At 42.7% G+C, this 21646-nt stretch overlaps 1 protein-coding gene across 2 annotated transcripts in view; it reads right to left on the reverse strand.

The window, feature by feature from the left end:
- ABHD12 (abhydrolase domain containing 12, lysophospholipase) overlaps positions 1-21646 on the reverse strand; it is a 1393598-nt gene that overhangs the window by 1309751 nt on the left and 62201 nt on the right. Inside the window, exon 1 of one of the 2 annotated variants that reach the window (XM_068232242.1) lies at positions 20352-20672. The exons of the other annotated variant lie outside the window; for it this stretch is intronic. Within the exon in view, the coding sequence (XP_068088343.1) occupies positions 20352-20521 (170 nt within the window). The 5' untranslated portion in view covers positions 20522-20672. Of the gene's footprint in view, positions 1-20351; positions 20673-21646 lie in introns of those variants that run through there. 2 annotated transcript variants of the gene reach the window in all.

A 21646-nucleotide genomic window follows, 5' to 3' on the forward strand; every position in this document is an offset into this window, starting at 1 on the left:
TCATTTTCCAAAGACCATGGTCTGATGTGTGTATGAGCCTTAGGATGACTCTGCAAAGATGATTGTTGCCTCAGGTCTATTCCCAGCACTCCAATCAGTGACCACACATGATTCTCAACATACTGTTACACTATGAATAACATCCTGTCCAACAATATCTGCAGAGATAAAATTCTTATATATGGTGAGCGACATGCATAAACTAGTTAAAAATTCATATGTTAGACAAGTTAGATAGGGATATCTTTTCTTTTAGAAAATGTACGATAGGATTTGGTATGTAGCGTACAAATGTGTGCGATTAAAGGGATTGTCCAGCAAAAAATAAAAATAAAAAATAATGAGTTTCACTTACCTGGGGCTTCTACCAGCCCCATGCAGCCACCCACTGCTGCTTCGGTCCCCCTCCGGCAGCTAGTTTTGTTTTTGCCAACCTCGGGATCGGCAGGCCGCATTGCGTACATTTTTATGCATTCCTGCTGGGGCAGGAAAATTAAAGGATACCTGAACTGACATGTGACATGATGAGATAGACATGTGTAAGTACAGTGCCTAGCACACAAATAACTATGCTGTGTTCCTTTTTTTCTTTCTCTGCCTGAAAGAGTTAAATATCAGGTATGTAAGTGGCTGACTCAGTCCTGACTCAGACAGGAAGGGACTACAGTGTGACCCTCACTGATAAGAAATTTCCCTTTTTATCTCTTTCTTGCTCTCAGAAGCCATTTTCTGCTAGGAAAGTGTTTTATAGTTGGAATTTCTTATCATTGAGGGTCACACTGTAGTTACTTCCTGTCTGAGTCAGCCACTTACATACCTGATATTTAACTCTTTCAGGCAGAGAAAGAAAAAAAGGAACACAGCATAGTTATCTGTGTGCAATGCACTGTACACACACGTCTACCTCATCCTGTCAGTTCGGGTATCCTTTAACACATACGTTTTTACGTGTTACTGGTTCAACGTGTATATTTTTACGCGTTGAACCGGTAATGCGTAAAAACGTACATGTTAATGTTCCTGCACCGGCGGGAATGCGTAAAAATGTATGTTATCATTTATCCCCCCCCCCCCCCCTCCCCACTACTATTTTCCGGTAAGGTTCCTACTTAACCACTTGCCCTCCCGCGGGAGGAGTATCTACACCCCTGAAATCTGCACTTCAGCTTCCAGGGGCGTATATACTTGTCCTTCCCGATCACAAGGGCTGAGCAACCGCGGTGGCTAGCGGAATAGCACAGATGGGTGAATGGGAACATATGTTCCCAAAACCAGTCTAAATGTCTAATTAGGAATAATCACTGTTGAAACGAGTAACAGTGATTATTCTACTGTAAAGGAAATAACCTATCACTTCCTGCTGGCTGGAACGCAGCGATTCTGTGTCCTAACCAGACAGGAAAATGTGTGGGGATATCTAGTGGTCCAAAAGAATATTACAATAAAAAAAATTACAAAATAAATGTCCTATACCTATAACAAGCCCATTAACCACGTATGCCCTCTCCCTGCCCCTATATAAATAAAAAAATAAAAAAATCAGAGTAGTTACGGAATTTAAAAGACAATACACAAATTGTTAAATGGGCTTAGCCTTTTAAATATGTACTCCATGAGGGTTTATTACTGTAATTTTTGCAAAAAAGGGATTGTAATTATTGATAGAGTACTATGAGAAAAATAAAAACACAAAATGGAAAAAATTGCTCCATTATTTCCAAATAAAATAAAATGTGTAGGTTTTAATTACAGTAGTATGCCTTATTTTAAAACAATAATGACATTTTTACCCCTTTAAAATGCATATAAAATAAAATTATTCTTAGCAAAAAGTGCCACTCAAAGAACACCTAATTTGTGGTGAAAAAAACAAGGTATACATCATTTAGGTGTGATAAATAGTGATAAAGTTATTGCCCAATGAATGGAAGCAGGGCTGAAATGTGACAATTGCTCTGGTTTTTAAAGAGGAAAAAAAACATTATGCACACACAATGAGGTTTTCTGGCAGATTTACCGTCAGATTGATTATTTCCGACGTTTTCGCTCTGATTTCTGATCGATTTTCCGTTTACTTCTATGGAAAATCATTCAGAAAAATCGATTGGAAATCTGATCGGACATGTTGGAAATAAACGATTTGACAGTAAATCTGCCAGAAAATCTCATCGTGTGTACCTAGCATTATGCTAGGTACACACAATACAATTTTCTGTTAGATTTACCTGCCAGATTGACTTTTTCCAACATGTCCAATCTTAATTTCCATCAATTTTCTGATTGATTTCCATTCACTCCTTTGATGTTGGGGAAAAAAAAAAATAAATCGATCTGGCAGGCAAATCTAACAGAAAATTGTATAGCGTGTACCTAGCATTAACGGTTTAACGGTGAAGTAATTAAAGCACACCTGAATGGATATGGAAGCTGACCTATTTAGTTCCGTTTAAACAATGCAAATGACCTAGCTGTCCTGCAGCTCCTCTGTCAGTAATGCTTTTAGCCATAGAACAAGAATGCCGATAAGGTGTTTCTGACTGAAGTCTAACTGGATTAGCCACATACTTGTTTCAGATGTGCAATTCAGGCACTACTGCAGATGAGCAGGACTGCCAAGCAACTGCTATTGTTTAAAAGGAAATAAATATTGCAGACTCCATATCCCTCACAGTTCAGGTGTGGTTAATGCTAGGTATACACCATAAGATAGTTTGGCAGATAGGTGGTTCGACAGATAATTTCTGTCATGTCCTATTTTATGCTCAATTGTTTTTCTGATCGATTTCTCTTAGAAGTGAATGGAAATTGATAAGAAAAGATAAGAAAATTAATTGGACAGTAAATTGGCTGAAAAATCTCATCATGTGTACCTAGCATAAAAGAGCAACTTTACTGAAAGATAGTAGTAGGAAAGGGAAAAAAACATAGCAAAGTGAGAAGTTAAAAACTAGAATATAGATCAACGAATGATTGATACTCCTTGTGTAATTTGTTATCTATAAACACACTCACAAATAATATGATGGGATAAAAGTTTTTTGTTTTTTTTCTCTATTTGTATGCTGCATGGCAACAGCACATTTTATCTCACAATGCAACAAGGTTAACAGCCAGGAAAGAGTCATAGCCATGGCTAAAAGTGCCACTGCTGACTTATGGCGCCTACCGGGGTGACATCGCTGGACCGGCCTATACAGATGTGTGTCAGCTGTGTAGCTGACGAGGCATTGTGTAGCTATACGGGGAAGGGGGGACGGGATGCACTGCAGTGCATGTGTGATGTCACGCGGCAGGCTGGGGAGCAGCGTCTTCAAAACGGTTGTTCCTTCAAGAAGTCGAATGCGCTGTAGGTAGGCCCCCGCGCCTCATTATCAGTTGAGGCAGCCACCTCAGCCAAGTTTAATCAAGCGTGTGTACAGGCCTTAACACATCACACTGCAGTGTTCTCCCCAGGCTCTTTTAGCCGGGTGCTCCACCCGGCTAGTTTTGGTGACCACCCTGCTGTCATCGGCTCACATCCTCCTATGCTGTAAGCAGAGTTGCTCACAGAAGCACTGGCCCTGCATTCTCATCTCGCCCCACCCGGCTACTTTTTCATGCCACCCGGCTGGAAAAAAATTCCGGGGAGAACACTGCACTGCGTGAAAGGTTTCACCTCCATATCAGACACACAAACCATTACCCAAAAGTTAAAGATTTCTCGTGGGAAGGGGGTTATCGGGTACTGACTGGGATCAAGTTCATTCTTCAGTTAAAGTTGCTCTTTTAAAAGGGTACCTGAACTCACATGCGATGTGATGAGATAAACATGTGTATGTACAGTCCCAAGCGAACATATAATTAGGCTGTGTTCCTTTTTCCCCCCCTTCTTTCTACCACTGTAAAGGTGGCCACACACATTACAACTGTTTAAATATCTGTTCAATTCAAGAATAGCAATTTGGATTGTAACAATACAAAAATCTGACCAATGTACCACACACCTATGTTCAATTTTCCCCAATCATGAATAAAATAACTGAAAGCTCAGAAAAAAATTGATTGGAACTGTACATCAAGTAATTGACAATCCATCACACACTATACAATTCTTGATAAAATTGGTCTAAAATTTCCAACATGGCCAATCTCAAAAAAATCGAAAACAAAGAAAAGCTCTCAGTTTTTTGGGACAACGAATCATAATTATCGAATTGCTGAAAAATTGGATCTAATAACCACTTTACGACCATTCCACGCCAAATGGGTTGGAGGCAGCGGCAGCCCCAGGACTGCCTAACGCTGAAAGGTCCTTGGGGTGGAGTTTGCAGGGGATCGCGCGTGCCTCCGCACTGATGGTGGAGCTCAGCTCCGCCTTCAGTCTCCCAGCGGCAATCGCCGCTAGCAGGCTGTTAGACGGTGAAACTGCCGTCTATTTACTCTGTACATCGCTGTGATCTAAGGCAGCACTGTACAGGGGACAGCCGTGTCACTCGGCTGTCCCCTCCAGAGGCACAAAAGCGATCCGCTATGATAGGCTGAAGCCTATCACAGCCGATCGCGCTGATAGGCTGACAAAGGGAGCGAGGGAGGGAGATAATTTTTTTTTTTTTAATGAATTTATTTAAAAATAATTAAGAAGAACATAATTAAGAAGAAAAAAAACACATTGGGGGAGCGATCAGACCCTAACAACAGAAAGCTCTGTTGGTGGGGAGAAAAGGGGGGGGGGGGGGGGAAATCACTTGTGTGCTGAGTTATGGGCCCTGCAGCGAGGCCTTAAACAGGGGAGGACTAGGACCATTTGGCCTGGAGGGAAAACACAAACTAGAGGCCCTGTTTCACAGCAACCCCAGTCCAAATGACATCACACGCGTCCCAAGTGATATATACTGGTAGTCATGTGGGTCGCCAATGCAGCAAGGACACTCAAGGGACAACATGACAGGTAAAGTATACATGCACAGGCACCGTGGGGCACATAATACATTTTGAGGGACAACGGCTGGGGTTTCCATCGCACTCATAGTTTGTTATCGCACTTCATGACCACATCGGCACATCGATACATTCAACTACTTTCCACCCCAAATGAGTTAAATTGTTATATGGGCATGCTTGTGATGGCACAGATTTTCATCCGATTGGATAATAATTATGAAGTGGTTGGTGGATAAGCCAGCCCTAAATCATTACATGAGAGGCAGCCTGGGGGGAAATCTCCCCCCTTCCCCGTCCTCCCCTGGCCTTAAAGCTGCAGTGGCCAATTTAGAGAAAAAAAGGCCTGGTCTATAGGGGGGGTTTAACACTGTGGTCCTCAAGTTATTAATTGTATGGTGTGTGGCCACCTTAAAGAGAATCTGTATTGTTAAAAATCGCACAAAAGTAAACATACCAGTGTGTTAGGGGACATCTCCTATTACCCTCTGTCACAATTTCGCTGCTCCCCGCCGCATTAAAAGTGGTTAAAAACAGTTTTAAAAAGTTTGTTTATAAACAAACAAAATGGCCACCAAAACAGGAAGTAGGTTGATGTACAGTATGTCCACACATAGAAAATACATCCATACACAAGCAGGCTGTATACAGCCTTCCTTTTTAATCTCAAGAGATCACTTGTGTGTTTCTTTCCCCCTGCAGCTATCTTCCACTAAAGTGTCAGGCTGTTTCTTCCTGCAGAGTGCAGACAGCTCTGCCTGTATGTAATTCCTCAGTATGTGAAAGCCCAGCCAGCTCAGAGGAGGATTTATCCAGCTTGTAAAAGATAATAGAGCAGAGAGAAGCTGCACTAATCTAAATAACACACAGGCAGTGTGCAGAGAGGGGCCTGGAGGGGGGGAGATGCATCACAGAACCACAACACTGAAGAACTTGGCAGCCTTCCAGACACGGGCCGACAAGTCTGACAAGAGAAAGATAAGTTGATTTATCACAGAGATGATGATAGTAGAACGTGCTGCAGTAAGCCAGAGGACATTAGAATAGATTTTGGAACTTGTAGGGGGAAGGGGGTGTTGAAAATAAAAACAGACACTTACCTGGGGCTTCAATGAGCCCCCTGCAGCTGTAATGTCCCACACCGTCCTCCAACGATGAAAACGGTACAAGAAAACTTTGAACTGCGCCTTTGCAGTAAGCTCCCGATGAGGCGAGCGGGAGCACACACTATTCGTCTTGTTAGACGAATAATTGCTGGTGCCCCACGGAGGGAAAAGAGTGATCGGAGGAGAACAGCGCGAGACATGACAGCTACAGGGAGAACCCCTTTAAAACTCTTGCAAGACAGAACAACAATATGGAGTGTGATGGAATAGAAAAGAATAGTTCAAGATAGAAGTTGTAAAACACCCAAAACTGCCATCATTCAGCTAAGACAGTAACTAATTTTTAACTTTCAAAACACAAATATAAGACTGTGGGATTCCAAGAAAAATACTATTTATGAGTACAACTACAAATACAACTGCTAATCTCCTCTGTTTACTTTCAGTTCGAGTGCGCGTTAAGAAAACTTGATACCTAACATGTTACTTAGTGAATCAGCCTCCTGGACAAGCCGGTAACAGGCGCAAGAAAAGCTGAAGTAATGAGTGCAGTCGCCTAAGGCAGGCAAAGGTTCAGCTGTTAAAGGAAAGGATTCTGACAGGTTGCTCCTAACAAGCATGCCAAAATTGTCTCTGTTTTCTTTGCAACCACCTTGATGAATCAGCTCCAGTCTGTTCGCAGCTATTGTTTATCTTCACCTCCTGATCAAAAGCACAGCTACCATAGATTACCAACAATAAGGCTGAGTTATTAAGACAGTTGCTAAAAATAAATAAATAAAAAAAAATTGGATGAAAAGTGGAACAGCTGCCCAGAACAACCACTCAGAATCCTTGTTTCATTTACAAGTACTGCTTTCATTTTTCAATGTTATTTGTACAATAAATCACTTTCCAGCTCTGTTGACATTACTGGCCACTGACCAACTGCTTGACGCAGACCTGTTTCTTTATTACACCTAATCGCAAATGGCAATCGCTCCAAAATCGCTTTCCCATACTGGGGGGGGGGGGGAGAAGGCTGGGGAAATTGCAGTAAAATCCATTTGCAAAACACTAGCAATTTTGCTAGCGTTTTGCAATTCCCAGTGTGAATGTGGCCTAACTGTGCGTAAAAATACCCCACATTCTCAGGCTTGGACCCAAAACTACAGTAAATTTTTTGTCTCCTTCCTTTCTCTTGGTGGGGGCTCCACACCCACCTCTCTACCTACTCCTCTCTTCACGGAACAGCTTTGGTGTTAACAGCCAGCTTTTTATATGTAAGCTTTGGGAAGTATATCAATGCAATATGATACTGTCTTATACTGTAATACCCTATGCTGTATATAATGCTATGATATGTAAAACTTGCACAAATTGCTTTACAAAACCTAGCTTGTTTCTGTACTCTACAGTTTCTTGTAAAATCTAATAAAATTCAACTGTTAAAAAAAAATTTGTCTCATAGCTTTTGTACAATTGTAATAAACATTGTAGAGAACCTTATAGGGCCAACAACGTCTGGCTTTATAAAATTATTACGGATTATCTGCACTGGAGCAGAAGGTGCCAAGCACAGCAAAGCTGAGGCCCGAGTGCATTAAACAGAGAAAGTGCCCATTCAGGAAAAACCTGAAAGTTACTGCCAAAAAACGGTTAGGTCTGTTTTTAATATAATAATGTTAAGGATGTACAGATTTATGAAAGCCTAAAGCACGGTACATACAATGGTAGGACAATGGGAGGACACAACCTATACTGCAGATTATATGCAAATATTTTAGTGCTCACACACACACACACAGACACATACACAACGTCTAGCTGGCCTACTATAGGTAGTGGAAGGAAAACACCCAGTGCCAGACATTGGTGTGGTGCAGTCTCCATCACTGGAAGAAAGACAAACACACTTCTGGTTTGTCAAACGACTATAGACTCCCATAGGCGTGTATTCTTGAGTAACTAGAAGAACCAGTGGGTAGCCAAAAACCTTATGTGGAGTACAAAGGGGACCACAAACATCTCTTAAGACTAGATTAATATTTCAAAAGCAGGGATTCCTCTACTGAATATGACCAGCATACCTACACTCTCCACCCATGTCATTGTAAGGATCTGGAAAGGATGGAGTATTCTATATATATTCTATATATATGGAGTATTCTATATATATATATTCTATATACATCAGGTAGCTTGATTATTCACACAAAATGTAATCTCCAACCATCACACAAGACAATGGACATGTAGCTGAAAGCAGAATCCCTGTCTCTGGTGACAGGAGAGGGTAGAAAGGAGAAGTGTAAAACAATGATCAGTGGGAAAAATCTAACATAGCAGATTAAGCAGGGTTGGTTGGCAGAGTTTGGAAAACAGTAATACACAATCCTGGTTGGATTGGGCAAATGTGTGCTTAGAAAGTCACAATGGTTTTGAATGAGCTTCTAGGTAAAAAAAAATGTATCTTACGAGATTTTGTGAGCACTACTGCCTCTTGTTTAGCACTGCAAAAACCTTACCAAAAACCAGAACACAGCAGACAACTTAATGACAGGCAGGTGACAGATATCATACAGAATAGTCTTGGTCTTTAATGCAGACCTGAACTTAGAACTTCCTCTCTGCTCTCAAAGATAAGCAACAGCATAATAACCTTTAAAGAAAAAAACATTTCTTTGTTGCAGCTTACAGAACGCCTGCAATAAATCTGCAGTTTGTCTACTTCATGTTTTCATGGAAGCAGTGGAAGCATGGAAATGGTTAACATCCTGTGTTTACATATTAGCTGAGCCTGAGGAGGACTGCCAAATGTATGTGCTGAGAGATCAAATTACACTTGGGATTACAACAGATAAGAGGTATTAGACAGGCTCTTCTCTCTAAAAAACACACAATGTGCAACTCTCAGTTTTCCTCATGTCCTGTGCAAGAGTTCAGGTCCACTTAAAATGTTAAAGTGGATCCGAGATAAAAAACTAACAAGTAACTTGTCTATACATCTTATCTAAAGTTTAGATGCAAAAAGCTTCAACAGTTTATGATGATTTATTCCTGTGATACAATGAGAGCGGCCATGTGCTGTTTGTCACATTAAGGTGCGTACACCCGCACTACTGTAAGGAACGACTGGTCCGTCGGACCCTCCCACTGGGCGGGCGTTCTGCCGTCAGTAGAGCGTATGTACAGTCTGTCGGCAGACTGATAAGGCTGTTTCTAAACGATCCGCTGCGATCGTTCAGAAACACCCTTATCAGTCTGCCGACTGACTGTACACACGCTCTACTGTCGGCAGAACGCCCGCACAGCGGGAGGGTCCGACGGACCAGTCGTTCCTTACAGTAGTGCGTGTGTATGTGTACGCACCTTTACACACAGGAAAGCGGATAGCATCTCCAGCCCCCAGCCTGTGACAAATTCACTCCCTTTCCCCCTCCCTCTGAAATATCTGGCTAGTAACCTCCTCCTCCTCCTGCCCAGACTGATCTCCCACAAGCTCTTGCTACAAGGCCAAGGCACTCTGGAGAAGCTGTGGGCAAGGCTTGTTTAGTTTATAGCGAATTAGAGTATTAAACAAACTAAAACAGTATTTGGCTTGAGGAATGCCCTATAAACTATATAAAAAGGAACACAATTATGCAGTAAAAGTTTATCTAGGATCCACTTTACGAACTGAAACAAGATGAGAAAAACCATCTGGGTCCCTTTCAGAGGGGTATATTGCATGGGGTTAATGTTTAATAATAAGTGATCTCCCAGGCAGTACCATACATTAAACAAATGACCCTGAGTAAAACCCTAATGACTCTAAATACAAACAGTGACAGGGCCACCCTATTGTCTAAGGAATGTCTTGCACAAATAAGGACTTCCTTACCTGCACACACAACAGTCCCCCTAGCATAGTCAAGCCTATATATTACAGACAAAGAAAAAGGGAATGTGACAGGTTCGATTTCTGCGCTTAACTCCTACAACAAATCCTACTCACAGCACAATTAGAGCCTATAACTTATGTTGCTGGCGTCACTGGCTGTAGCGGCATAGAAACTGCTAAGCAGCAACGAATACAAGAAAATGTCACAGGAGATGTAACCTAGTATAAAGCTAACTACTCAGCTTTAGTAGGCAATAAGTTGCACTTTGCTTGTTCAGCTGTTTAAGTAGTTATAAAAAGGACTGCAAATGCTGAAAAGTCTGTGGCACAGCTGGCTATAGCACACGTCTATGCAACACCAAGTTGCTGCAGAAAGGATTGACAGAAACTGCACTGGATAAAATTAGCAACAAACTGCAGCCGGAGATTTGCTACTGCTGCTGCACATTTACAACCCACCTCTGAGATATCAGAAGTCTGCTTCTGTTCACCCAAAACTCACATTTATTTATATACAGTATTAGGCCGATTTCACACTGGCACTAAAAAACAGTCCGTTAGCGGATCGTAACAGAACGGATCCTAACAGATGTGAATGGATCCAATGTTAACCTATGGATCCGTTCACATTGGTCCATATGAACGGATCTGTTCCGCACTCTCCTCTGAATGGACCGCAAGTTTGGTGCTGCAGCGATTTTTCCGGACAGCGGAGCCCAGCGGAACAGAAACAGATGTTAAAGCGCTGTATGGGAGGCAAAGAGAATTAAATCTGTATAACACACTGACTACAAAATGGACCGTTTTAGCCAGCAAAAATCTACTTGGGGGTCTGGAATGCAGCATTCAATGTTCTGTACATATATAGTAATGTCACAAGTTTGGCTCTGTAGAAGAGGTCAACATTAGGTTGGCCACTAATGATCCAATCTTTTTCTTCCAATCTTACCATTTCTATATACTACAAGGGACTGCCTAAATTATCCATTCAATATATTCACTCAATTTACCCTTATGCTAAGTAGATTTGGTAAAATTGGATAAAAAAAGATTGGATCATTAGTAGCCACCATTATATAAATACTAGCTCTTTATCAACATCAACACATATAGCACTGGCATTTTCCCCAGTAGCTATTCAGCACCTTCCATTGTAAACCGGAGACCAACTTAACAGAAATGGATCCATTGCAACTGAAATTAGATCGGTTTTCATGGATCTGTTTACCAGAAAGTGCCAGTGTGAGTCGACCCTTAAATGGAAGGTTCACGCAAAAAAATAAAATAAATGAGTTTCACTTACCTGGGGCTTCTACCAGCCCCATGCAGCCATCCTGTGCTCTCTTAGTCAATCACTGCTGCTCCAGTCCCCCGCTGTCAGCTTGCCGACCTCGGAGGTCGCCGGGCCGCATGCGTACATTTTTACGCATTCTGATAGTGCAGGAAGATTAACGCATACATTTTTACGCGTTAGTGGTGCCATGCGTAAATTTGTCGGGAATGCGTAAAAATGTACGCATGCGGCCAGCCGACCTCCGAAGTCGGCAAGCTGACAGCAGGGGACTGGAGCAGCAGTGATTGACTACGAGGGCACAGGATGGCTGCATGGGGGATGTTAGAAGCCCCAGGTAAGTGAAACTCTTTTTCTTTTTTTTTTGCGTGGATATTTCCTTTTAGGTGGGTAAACACATCAGATAAAAGTCTTTGGAAAATGAAAGATCACAAATCAATTTTACCCCCGTTCATGTAGTATGAGAGCCATACTCTACACAGTCTATTCTATGGAGCTGAACTCCCCATCAGATAAAAATCTTTGCAAGATGCTGCACACAAAGATGCTGTACACATTCAACAGATCAGTATCTGCAAAAGATCAGTTCTTCAAAATGCATTCATAGTCTATATCTGCAGATCTCATACACACCTTGTTTAACAGACATTCATCTGCAGATCAGATCCACCAGGATGGATCTTCAGATCTGCAGATGATTGTCTGATCTGCAGATGAATGTCTGTTAAACAAGGGGTGTATGAGGATCTGCAGATATAGACTATGAATGCAATTTGCAGGAGCGGATCTTTTGCAGGAATTGATATTTTGCAGATACTGATCTGTTGCATGTGTACAGCATCTTTGTGTCCAGCACCTTACAAAAGAATTTAATCTGATGGGGAGTTCAGCTCCATAGAATAGACTGTGTAGAGTATGGTTCTCATACTACATGGAAGTGGGTAAAATTGGTCTGTGATCTTTCATTTTCCAAAGACTTTTATCTAATGTGTGTACCCACCTTTAGTCTTATGAGAAGAACCTACAGCTGATTTCTAGTATACAGTATGTCGCGTGTGTGGTACAATAACAAGGTCTCCATCACGCCCAGGCTGTGTGTCTGCTCTATTTACAATTGTTACATTTCTCACATCGTAAAAATACAAATACAAAGCAATTCAACTTTATAGGGCACTCTGGACTGCACAACACAGCAGCTATCACCACTTCTAACTCTGCGTAAATTCAATACAATAAAAACAAAAGTGGAAGCGCTCAAAACGTTATATAAAATTCAAGCAGTACAAATTCAACATGTGCAACATGCAAAAATATATCACAAATATTTCAAAACAAAACTCCACAAACATTCATGCAGGATAATGAATGCAACTTTGCAGAAAACAGAACATTTAATTGCATATCTTATTCTGCATGAATTGTTTAGGATTTTTTTTTTAAATATTAGTGATTTTTTTTTGCATTTAACTCCCTGCATGATTATGTAAGTGTGCACATGATGAATTTGAACTGTTTGTAATTGCACTGTATTATACAGTAACAGTTATGTTTTGAGCACTTCCTCTTATGCACAAACAAAAAGATGCAACAGGAAGATTGGTGCACCTCCTCATTATCAATAGAACATATATGCTGACCAAGGAACTCGGGGAGTTACTGAGAAATACACGATTATTTGTTTGTTTTTTAGCCCCATAGTGTAGAATAGGCTGCATTTCTGTACAGAACTCATTTCAAAATCTGACGGCCCAACAATCACATGATAATCATTTAGGGCAAAAGAAACAGAGCTTCTGTTTGTACATAGCTTTACTCAAACAACTGCACTTGTGTCATACCTTGAACAAAGGAGGACATATAAAACAGAGATCAGTGGACCAGATTTATTAACCTTTTGAGGACCCCAGTCTTAAACCCCCCTAGTGACCAGGTTATTTTTTTTACAAAATAGGCCACTGCAGCTTTAAGGGCTCGCTGCAGGGCTGTACATCTCAGCACACAAGTGAATCCCCCTCCCCCTTTCTGCCCACCAACAGAGATTTCTGTTGGTGGGCTGTGATTGCTCCCCTAATTTTTATTTATTTTCTTTAATATTTGTTTATTTTAATACATCTTTATTTTTGTTTTTTATTTTTTTAACCCTCCCTCCCCCTGCCAGCCAATCAGTGTGATCGGCTGTCATAGGCCTCAGCCTATGACAGCGGATCACTTTTCTGTCGCCCAGGGAGACAGCCGTATCACACGGCTGTGCCCAGTACAGCACTGCCTTAGATCGCATCGCTGTAAAGTGTTGTTATTAGACTGCGGTTTCACCTTCTAACAGTCCCTAGCGGCGATTGCCAATGGGAGGCTGATGACGGAGCCGAGCACCGTCATCCAATCGGGGATGCGCATCGGCGTGCATGGTCCCCTGCAATCTCCACCCGTAGCACTTCACGGCAATTGGCGTGGAGTGGTCCAGGGGCTGCCACTCAGCTCACGACAATCGGCATGGAGCAGTCGTTAGGCAGTTAAAGCCTTACAAACAGTTTTTTTATTCTTAAACAGTTCTAACCAGGTGGGGGGGGGGGGGGGGGGACACTGTTCTGCATGATAAGAAACTTCTTAAATTCTACTCAATAGCGGCAGTTTAACGTGACTTTCTAGAACTGCACTACAGTTAAGTACAAATCTATCCCTAAATTGTTGCAGATTAAGAAGTGCTTAAAGAGACTCTGTAAAGGAGAAAAAAAAACATGGGGGATAATTACCGCGGGAGGGGGAAGCCTCAGGGTCCCAATGAGGCTTCCTGTCCTCTGAATCTCAGGGGAATCCAGCTCTGCTGAATTTTTCACTCAGAGCCTGCCAGTACCAATACAGCAAATGTATTGATTACCTTAGCAACAGCGCTTTCCCTCAAACACTGCACTGTCTGATAAACCTTCCTAGCCCCCCTATTTTACAACAGCCAGTCTTAGAAGAAAACTGCACTATTTTGTGATTTCTTAAGATGTCAGACAGTTCTGCACAGATTTCTAAAAACCTACCAATATTTTGTCTCAGACACTCTTGATAAATGTCCGCCAATGTTCCACATGCTGAGAAAGTTACAAAATCATTACAAGAGAGCTGGAACTCTGTCAGGCCATTGTCAGGCAGGCTGTGTATGAATGGCAGCAATTCAACTCCATTGTCCATTGTTACCCTCCCAAGAAGTGGTTGGCTAACAAAGCTTACACCAATGTACGTAACAGTAGTCAATTATTTGTTAACGATTGTTCAACAAATTGTATCATTATTTGTATGAACAATCGGAAATGATCGTTTGGATTGGTTAGGAGATTTTTTGTCCGTTAGTGGTCTCAATCAGATTGATGACCAGATTGGTTGAGAGATTTTCATCTGTTAGTGGTCTCAAACATTCATTTACAATAATTTATATAATTATTATTTATTGTATTTATAAAGTGACAAGATATTACGCAGCGCTGGACAATAAATAGGGATACAAACAAACAGATATACAACATAGCACAAGGTTGTCCATGCAAAAGGTAGAAGATGCATGACATGTGATTCTACAGAGTGCAATTCAAATCAGAGTTAGTCCATTGGAAGGATGAATAACCATTTATAAAGATCATTCGCCAAATTGTATCATTAGTGGATACCTTTATGGTGGCCATACATGGTACAATAAAAATGTTCGGTTTTCCCGTTTATTCGATCTAAATGATCGAATTGAATGAAAGTTGAAAAAAAATTTATTTTCGATCAAGAAATTCGAACGATTATCCCGTTTTTTCGGGAAAAATTATCGGACATGCTGGAAAAATCTTTATATTCTATCTAACAGAATAATCGAACTAAATTATCTAATTGAAAAATTGTACCATGTATGGCCACCTTTAGGCATACCATATTATGGAGATCTCAGATAATCTAAGACAAATGGCTGTTCGTTTCCGCTACAGATAGGAAATGATGGGAACCTCTGTAAAGCTACATAGATGGTACTTGGCTTAGAAAGCCATTCTAGCCTATTTTGGAAGAAAATCTAGCATTATTCTCAGGGGTTGGTTAAGCAGCAGCTATGGCCAAGAGCAGTGTCCCCCCTCCCCCCAGAAGCTGCTCCATCGTGCCCCAGGTATACTGGAGCGACATGTCTGTACAGCACTCATTCCCAGCAGCATTGAGCTGGATCCTGGTAGGCAACACTTCTAGTGAGCCCCTAGTGAGCACCTTAAAAATGATCCTTCTGGAGATCAGCTAGGATGGATGTCTGAGACAGATCTTTTATATGAACACATCTTGAAAGAAACACTTGCAGTATATTACTTTGGAAACATTCAATTTTTTTCCCCAACTGCAAATAAAGTTCTGCACAGTCACAAGCCACTGACAGCTTCTGTTGATTTGGTAGCAATGGTGTATACAGCAGGATTACAAGAAGAAAGCCATTCCTATCCAAAAAGAATACCACTTTCCATGTGTAGTTATCTATTGTGGATAAGCCAGGCCCCTGTTGGAAGAATGATCTGTAGCTGGATAAGATGAAACAAAACTTGTAGTCCTCAACAAAAATTTTGATATAAACACTGCATTCAAGACAGAAAATATTCCAGCAGTGAAACATGGGGGCGGTAGCTTCATGATTTGGGCCTACTTTGCTATCATTGATATAACTATGAATTCTGATTGCTACCACCAAATTCAGTAGGAAAAATAGTAAAGTGTCCATCTGTAAACCTAGTGGGCTCCTAAAGGGGCTTCCGGCGTCCTTGCACGCTTGTGTGCACAGGGGAAATAGGAAAGTTGCTAGGAGCCCGCTAGGTGCTGCAAGGTGGGGTGGGGAGCATTGTGCTTTTTTTAGGCCGGTTGCTCAAGCAACCGGCAAGCACATGTATCCGGCAGCAGGCAATCCACGCCGGTGGCGGATACTGGAGACTGCTGTATTTGCGATAATTCGGCTTTAAGTGAGAAACTGTGGTTACCCATAATGCACCACTACTAAATATGTAAAATATCTCTTCTTGCCCCTGAAGCCAGGCTTACATCCAGAACGGCTTGTGTATATCAAGCCTATAGCTTATACACTTTACAGAGCGCTTTGAGTCCGCCAGGAGAAAAGCGCGATATAAATGTTATTTGTCTTGTCTTGTCAGAGCCACATCAACCCAACATGCAGACAGCCTGTTTCGGGCTTTCGGTGCTACTCAGTGCGTGGCATGGATTGATATGGCTCTATGGGATAGGGCTTGGACCAATAAAACAGAATACCCAAGCAGCTCGAGGTAACCCAGCACCACTAGGGAAGCATAGACTAAGCACTGCTTTTTAGTAGTAGGGCTTTTCAGTGATCGAGGACACGACAATGCAGGCGCAGTGGTTTTCTGACTTTAAAGTCAGAAATTCCAGAAGTGAACTGGAGGCGGGGCCAGAGCATCGGTGAGTGGCTGCGCGGGCACAGGATGTCTGCGGGCGACCATTAGAAGCCCCAGGTAAGTTCAGCTCATTTTCCCCCGACCCCCCTACAGTATCCCTTTAATTCACACAAAATAGAAGGTAGACTGTTATTCCAAGGATTTCCTTTAATTGCCATTCAGATTCAGGAAACATTTTTTCCCCCCTTTGAAGCAAATTGTCTCCTATGTTTAAGAGATCTTTTTCTTCCTCCTGAAAAATGTTATGTTCTGAGGGTGTAGGGCTGTTCTCATACTGGACAAATTCTGCAGACAATTAACTGCAATTTAAAGAATTCAGTTGGAGTTCAGCATCTGCATAATAGAATTTTAGTGGTCAAAAAACAGAAGCAAACAAAACTGAGGTTAAAACACAATCCGAAGTGGAAAGCACTTTACAAAGTTTGAATTTAGAGAGCATGGAAAAAAGGAGCTTGTGATGAGTAATCACTCCAGCACTGCCACTGAATAACATTGTTTTTGTGGTTTCAGCTTCCTATCACACAGATCCTCATAGAAAGCATAGAAGGTGTACTGCAGGCACTTCTATCATAAACAGATCAGGTTTAGGATGTGTATTCATGCACCTATTTATTTTAGGAGATGGTGGGCAGTGCTTTTTGCATAGTTTGTGGTATAAAAAGGTAATACCTCTTTGATACATATGTTGATATAACAAACACAGAGGAAGGGAAGGTCCACTCAACTGGTTGATAAAAATTCGATCTTTACTCAAAAAACATCAGTACTGGACAAAAGGCATATCAGCTGATTTGCCTTTTGACCAGTACTGATGTTTTTTGAATAAAGATCAGATTTTTATTATCCAGTTGAGCGGACCTTCCCTTCCTCTGTGACTGTTTGGCCTGACTGTGCTTGGTCCTGCTCCTGGCTAGTGAGGTGATGTGGTAAGTGGTGTTCATTCCTACATTTTTGATAGAACACACATTTAGGCCCCTTTCACACATGGGTGGAATTACAGAAGTGTCGCCGCAGTGGACATTTCAACGAAGGGTCAACACCACACAGTGCCACATTAAAGAGGCATACTTTCCGATGAAAGTATGCCTCACTTCCGGGTTAACCACGCATGACGCACTGCAGCTCTTGGGACCAGTCACAACGCGATCAAGGTGATAACCCCATTTTTCTTTCGCTATACCATAACCTGGATAAAAGACAACATTTCACAGACATACCATTCAGGTCCTGTTCAAATTATGTGTGTTGCATTTTTACATGGATAATTAACACATGGCAACGCGCTACTCATTACTTTGCAAATGGCCATTCACACTATACAAGGTATTAGCATAATGCACATGTTACATTGTGTATCTGTAAAATACTCACATTGCACAATGTACATAGTGTGAATAGTCCCAAAGTCTGTGATACACATGTAGCAGCTGGAACAGGAAAAAGGAAAAGCGCACAAGAGCCTTAAGGGCACCGCCGTAGGTGCCCTACTAAAAGCCACAATTTGCGTCAAAGAAGGGAAATTTGGATGCAAAGAGCAGTGGTGCTCAGCAAGATTTCAGAAGTGAGAGAGAGAGAGAGAGAGAGAGAGAGAGAGAGAGAGAGAGAGAGAGAGAGAGAGAGAGAGAGAGAGAGAGAGAGAGAGAGAGAGAGAGAGAGAGAGAGAGAGGTCTCTCTCCAAAAAGTTCGGATTCGGATATCCGATTCGGCTCTGGATATCTGGGTAACCGGATGCGAATCAATTCGGATTTCAAAAAGGCGGTATCCAAGCACCCCTGGCAAAGAGGCACCCAATAAAGTTTATCGGGCGCAGAGGCTTGCCGATATGCGCCTCGATGCCTGCAATTTAATTGGGCAACCATCCAATGGTCAATACGCACGCTAGATAACAGTCTGTACACAAAAAATAAGTGGCATCGATGAAACGACCTTACCGGCAAAAAGATACAAGATGAATTCCTGTGGGGTGTAGATAGATATACTGGCTCATAATCCAGAAGTAGTTAAACAATGTTGTTCACACACCAATATTCCGGCCATGCCTCACAAACGTGCATGTGCAAATGGACAAATTTACTAGTTCGGCCATTGGAGAATTGGAGTGGCCCGGGGAGGCGGGGATCGAAGGAGCCCATGGCCTGAAGGGGGCTGGAGGAGGCCTTGGGAAAGTATAAACACTTTTTTTTGTCTCAGGTTTCCTTTAAGGGGCCCCCTAGGTTACCTTTGCCCAGGGGCCCCAGTGCCGCTTAAACCCACTCTGACCACTACAAAATTTGTACTATACAATGCAGTAAAATGCAAGTTGAATGTCAGATACGAGTTGCTCACCCCCACCTTAAGTAAAGATAAGACTGTACATTCCAAATCACTACTCAATTAATATACAGTACATATTAAAAGGTTGATTGAGATGTTTCTTTGGTGTTAGACTAGTTGTTGGGACACAGCCGCTTCCTGCTCATAACAATCTGGTCGTGACCACTACTTTGTAATAAATGTACATTCCTTACAGCAAGGAACACTAGCCACACCACCAACCAAATAGGCTTAGTAAAGTTGTGCGAGTGGAGGCGGTAGCCTAAGTTAGCGCTGAGCCCGAAGTCCAGTGTCCAAAGGTCACAGGTGATGGTCCTGAAGTGCAATTTTAGCTTTAGTGATTCCCCTATTTCCTACAAACTAGTGGATGCAACAAAATAGCTATTGGTCTATAAGGTTTCCTGCTGGATCCCTTCAACTAGACTAGCGCCTGCCCTTTTGTAGGTTGTTGCTATTTTACAGACTCCATCAATCCAATCTACTAATAGCTATATATCAGATTTCTCGACAATTGTTCTGGAAATTAAAGGGTCTAGCCTATCAGTCCAAAGGATCAGAATACTGAGAGCCATCCATGTCTGAATCTTTCCAATTTCAGCCGGATACAATCAGGAGCTGGTGCTGTGCTCATGTGTCAACTCACTTCTGGTCCAGTAACCTGACCTTCTCTGCAATAATTACACTTAGTCATCTTTATGCCATCTCTCTAATCACATTCATAATTCTTAGAAATGTTTTATTAAATCCTGTAAGTGTGATTCTCATTGTAACTGTGCATATCCTGCTTCTGCCTGATATCTATTCTGCTTTCACTCCTTCTAAAATGCCAGGTTCAGAGAGCTACTTTACCTCTGAATCTCTCTTCCAAATATTCCCTGCCCCCTCTCCTGTGCCTGTAATAAGTCCTGTACAAAAATGGTTTAATAAGTAGAGGGGGTATGAGGAAAGAGAACATTCTCACTCACACATTGTTTCATGAACTCTTCTAAGATCAGACAATTGTAGACCTGAGATATTGAATACAGTATATAGTATTTGCCAATATGCAGTCAGGGGAGGAAACAGAGATAGTAAAATCTGAGAAACTACCCTTGCTTACATGCAAGGTGCAGTAGCCCACAGCAATCAGAGTTCACCTTCTGCTTGAGAAAGTTGAATTCTGACTGGCAGCTCTGGTAACTGACCTACTGAATGAGCGGTTTAATAGTGTCCTATGGAAGCCAGTGCTATCACAGGACCCCAGTGAGGTAGAGAGCAGCAGAAGCTCACTAGCATGTCCTGCAGAATTCAGGCAGCCCAGCACACTGCAGTAAGTTGCAGACCTGTTCTATGCAGCAATGCGATGTATCCGCATAGAGGTAACGCACACAGCTCTTCACACCACACTCGTATATGTGGGCAGCAGAGATGTATACTAGGGGACAATGTGCCGCCCGTACCTGCTGAGCCTCTTCATCCCCTTGCTGTCGCAGTCCAGCTCCTGTGGATAATGTCCCTTTGTCCCCTTGCTCCCCGGTAGCCTCAGGTTCTTCAGGCGACACTCCTGGTCCAGCGGAGTGGCGCCGAAGCTGTCATTTTCCCGGGCCCCAGGCTCGGCTCTCTTTCTCATCCCTGGGCAGTGAGGGTAGCACGGCTTGTCAGGCTGCGGAAGCTCTAACGGAGCTGGCGGAATGTGCTCATCAGGAAGGGCACTGTGTATACAGACAGAGGAGCTGCTGCTGTTATCATGCTCCCTCCCTCCCCTCAGCAGCAGCAGAAACACAGCTGAGCCGTACGCAGGAGCCGCCTCTTTCACTGTGACCCTCCAGCCGACCAATCACAGCTGAGAGGCTGCCTGGTAACTCGTGTCCTGTCCCCGGGCTCTGCCAGTGACAGCCGGATGCTCCAGCAGCACAGCGCACGTAGATTTATGTATTATATGTACATTCATATTTATCTCTGATAACAGTAAATACTGCCGGAGGTCAGGCAGCATGCCTGGGGTGAGAGGAAGGGTTGTATAGCCAAGGCACAAGCTCCTAGCTGCAACTCCCTCCAGCAATGTGACATCTTGTTCAACCTGACAATTCTGGTTCTTTATCTGTGAAGAATTTCTTCATTTGTGTTGAAAAACTTAACAATCAAAGGAAAATACCAAATTAATAACGGCTATGGGGGGGGGGGGGGGGGGGGGGGGGGCATTTTGAATGATAGGGCTGCAATAAAAGCAATGTTTACTTACCTGATGCTTCTTCCAGCCTCTAGATGTCTTCTAAGTCCCTCACGCGGGTCGGCGCTTCTGCGCATGATGACGTGGGTGCATGCAGGCGCAGAAGCCATGGCCGGATTTCAGGCAAGGCCTCAAAGGTCATGGCCTAGTGCACCAGGAATGCAAGGGACAGGCTGTGGGCAGCAGGATGGCACTAGCATTCACACAACCAAACATTCATCCTGCTGCACAGAGTTTGCACATAGTGGTGGCTCATATTGAGCAGAGAGTCACTGAGGAGCCGGCTCACGTACGAGCGGAGTGCGGATAACAAAGAACCGCTGGTGAATCAGATTCACCAGCGGTTCTTTGTTATCCACACTCCGCTTGTACGTGAGCCGGCTCACCAGCGGCTCCTCAGTGACTCTCTGCTCAATATGAGCCAGCGGCTCTTCTTCAGTGACCGCATGTCCAGAATTCCTCCGCAAAAGGGGGTAGATGTGCTGGCTGCTCGGCGGGTCGGGGAAGGGAGGCTGCGGCGTGTGA

This window comes from Hyperolius riggenbachi, chromosome 4 (assembly GCF_040937935.1).
Source record: "Hyperolius riggenbachi isolate aHypRig1 chromosome 4, aHypRig1.pri, whole genome shotgun sequence".
Classification (NCBI taxonomy): Eukaryota; Metazoa; Chordata; class Amphibia; order Anura; family Hyperoliidae; genus Hyperolius; species Hyperolius riggenbachi.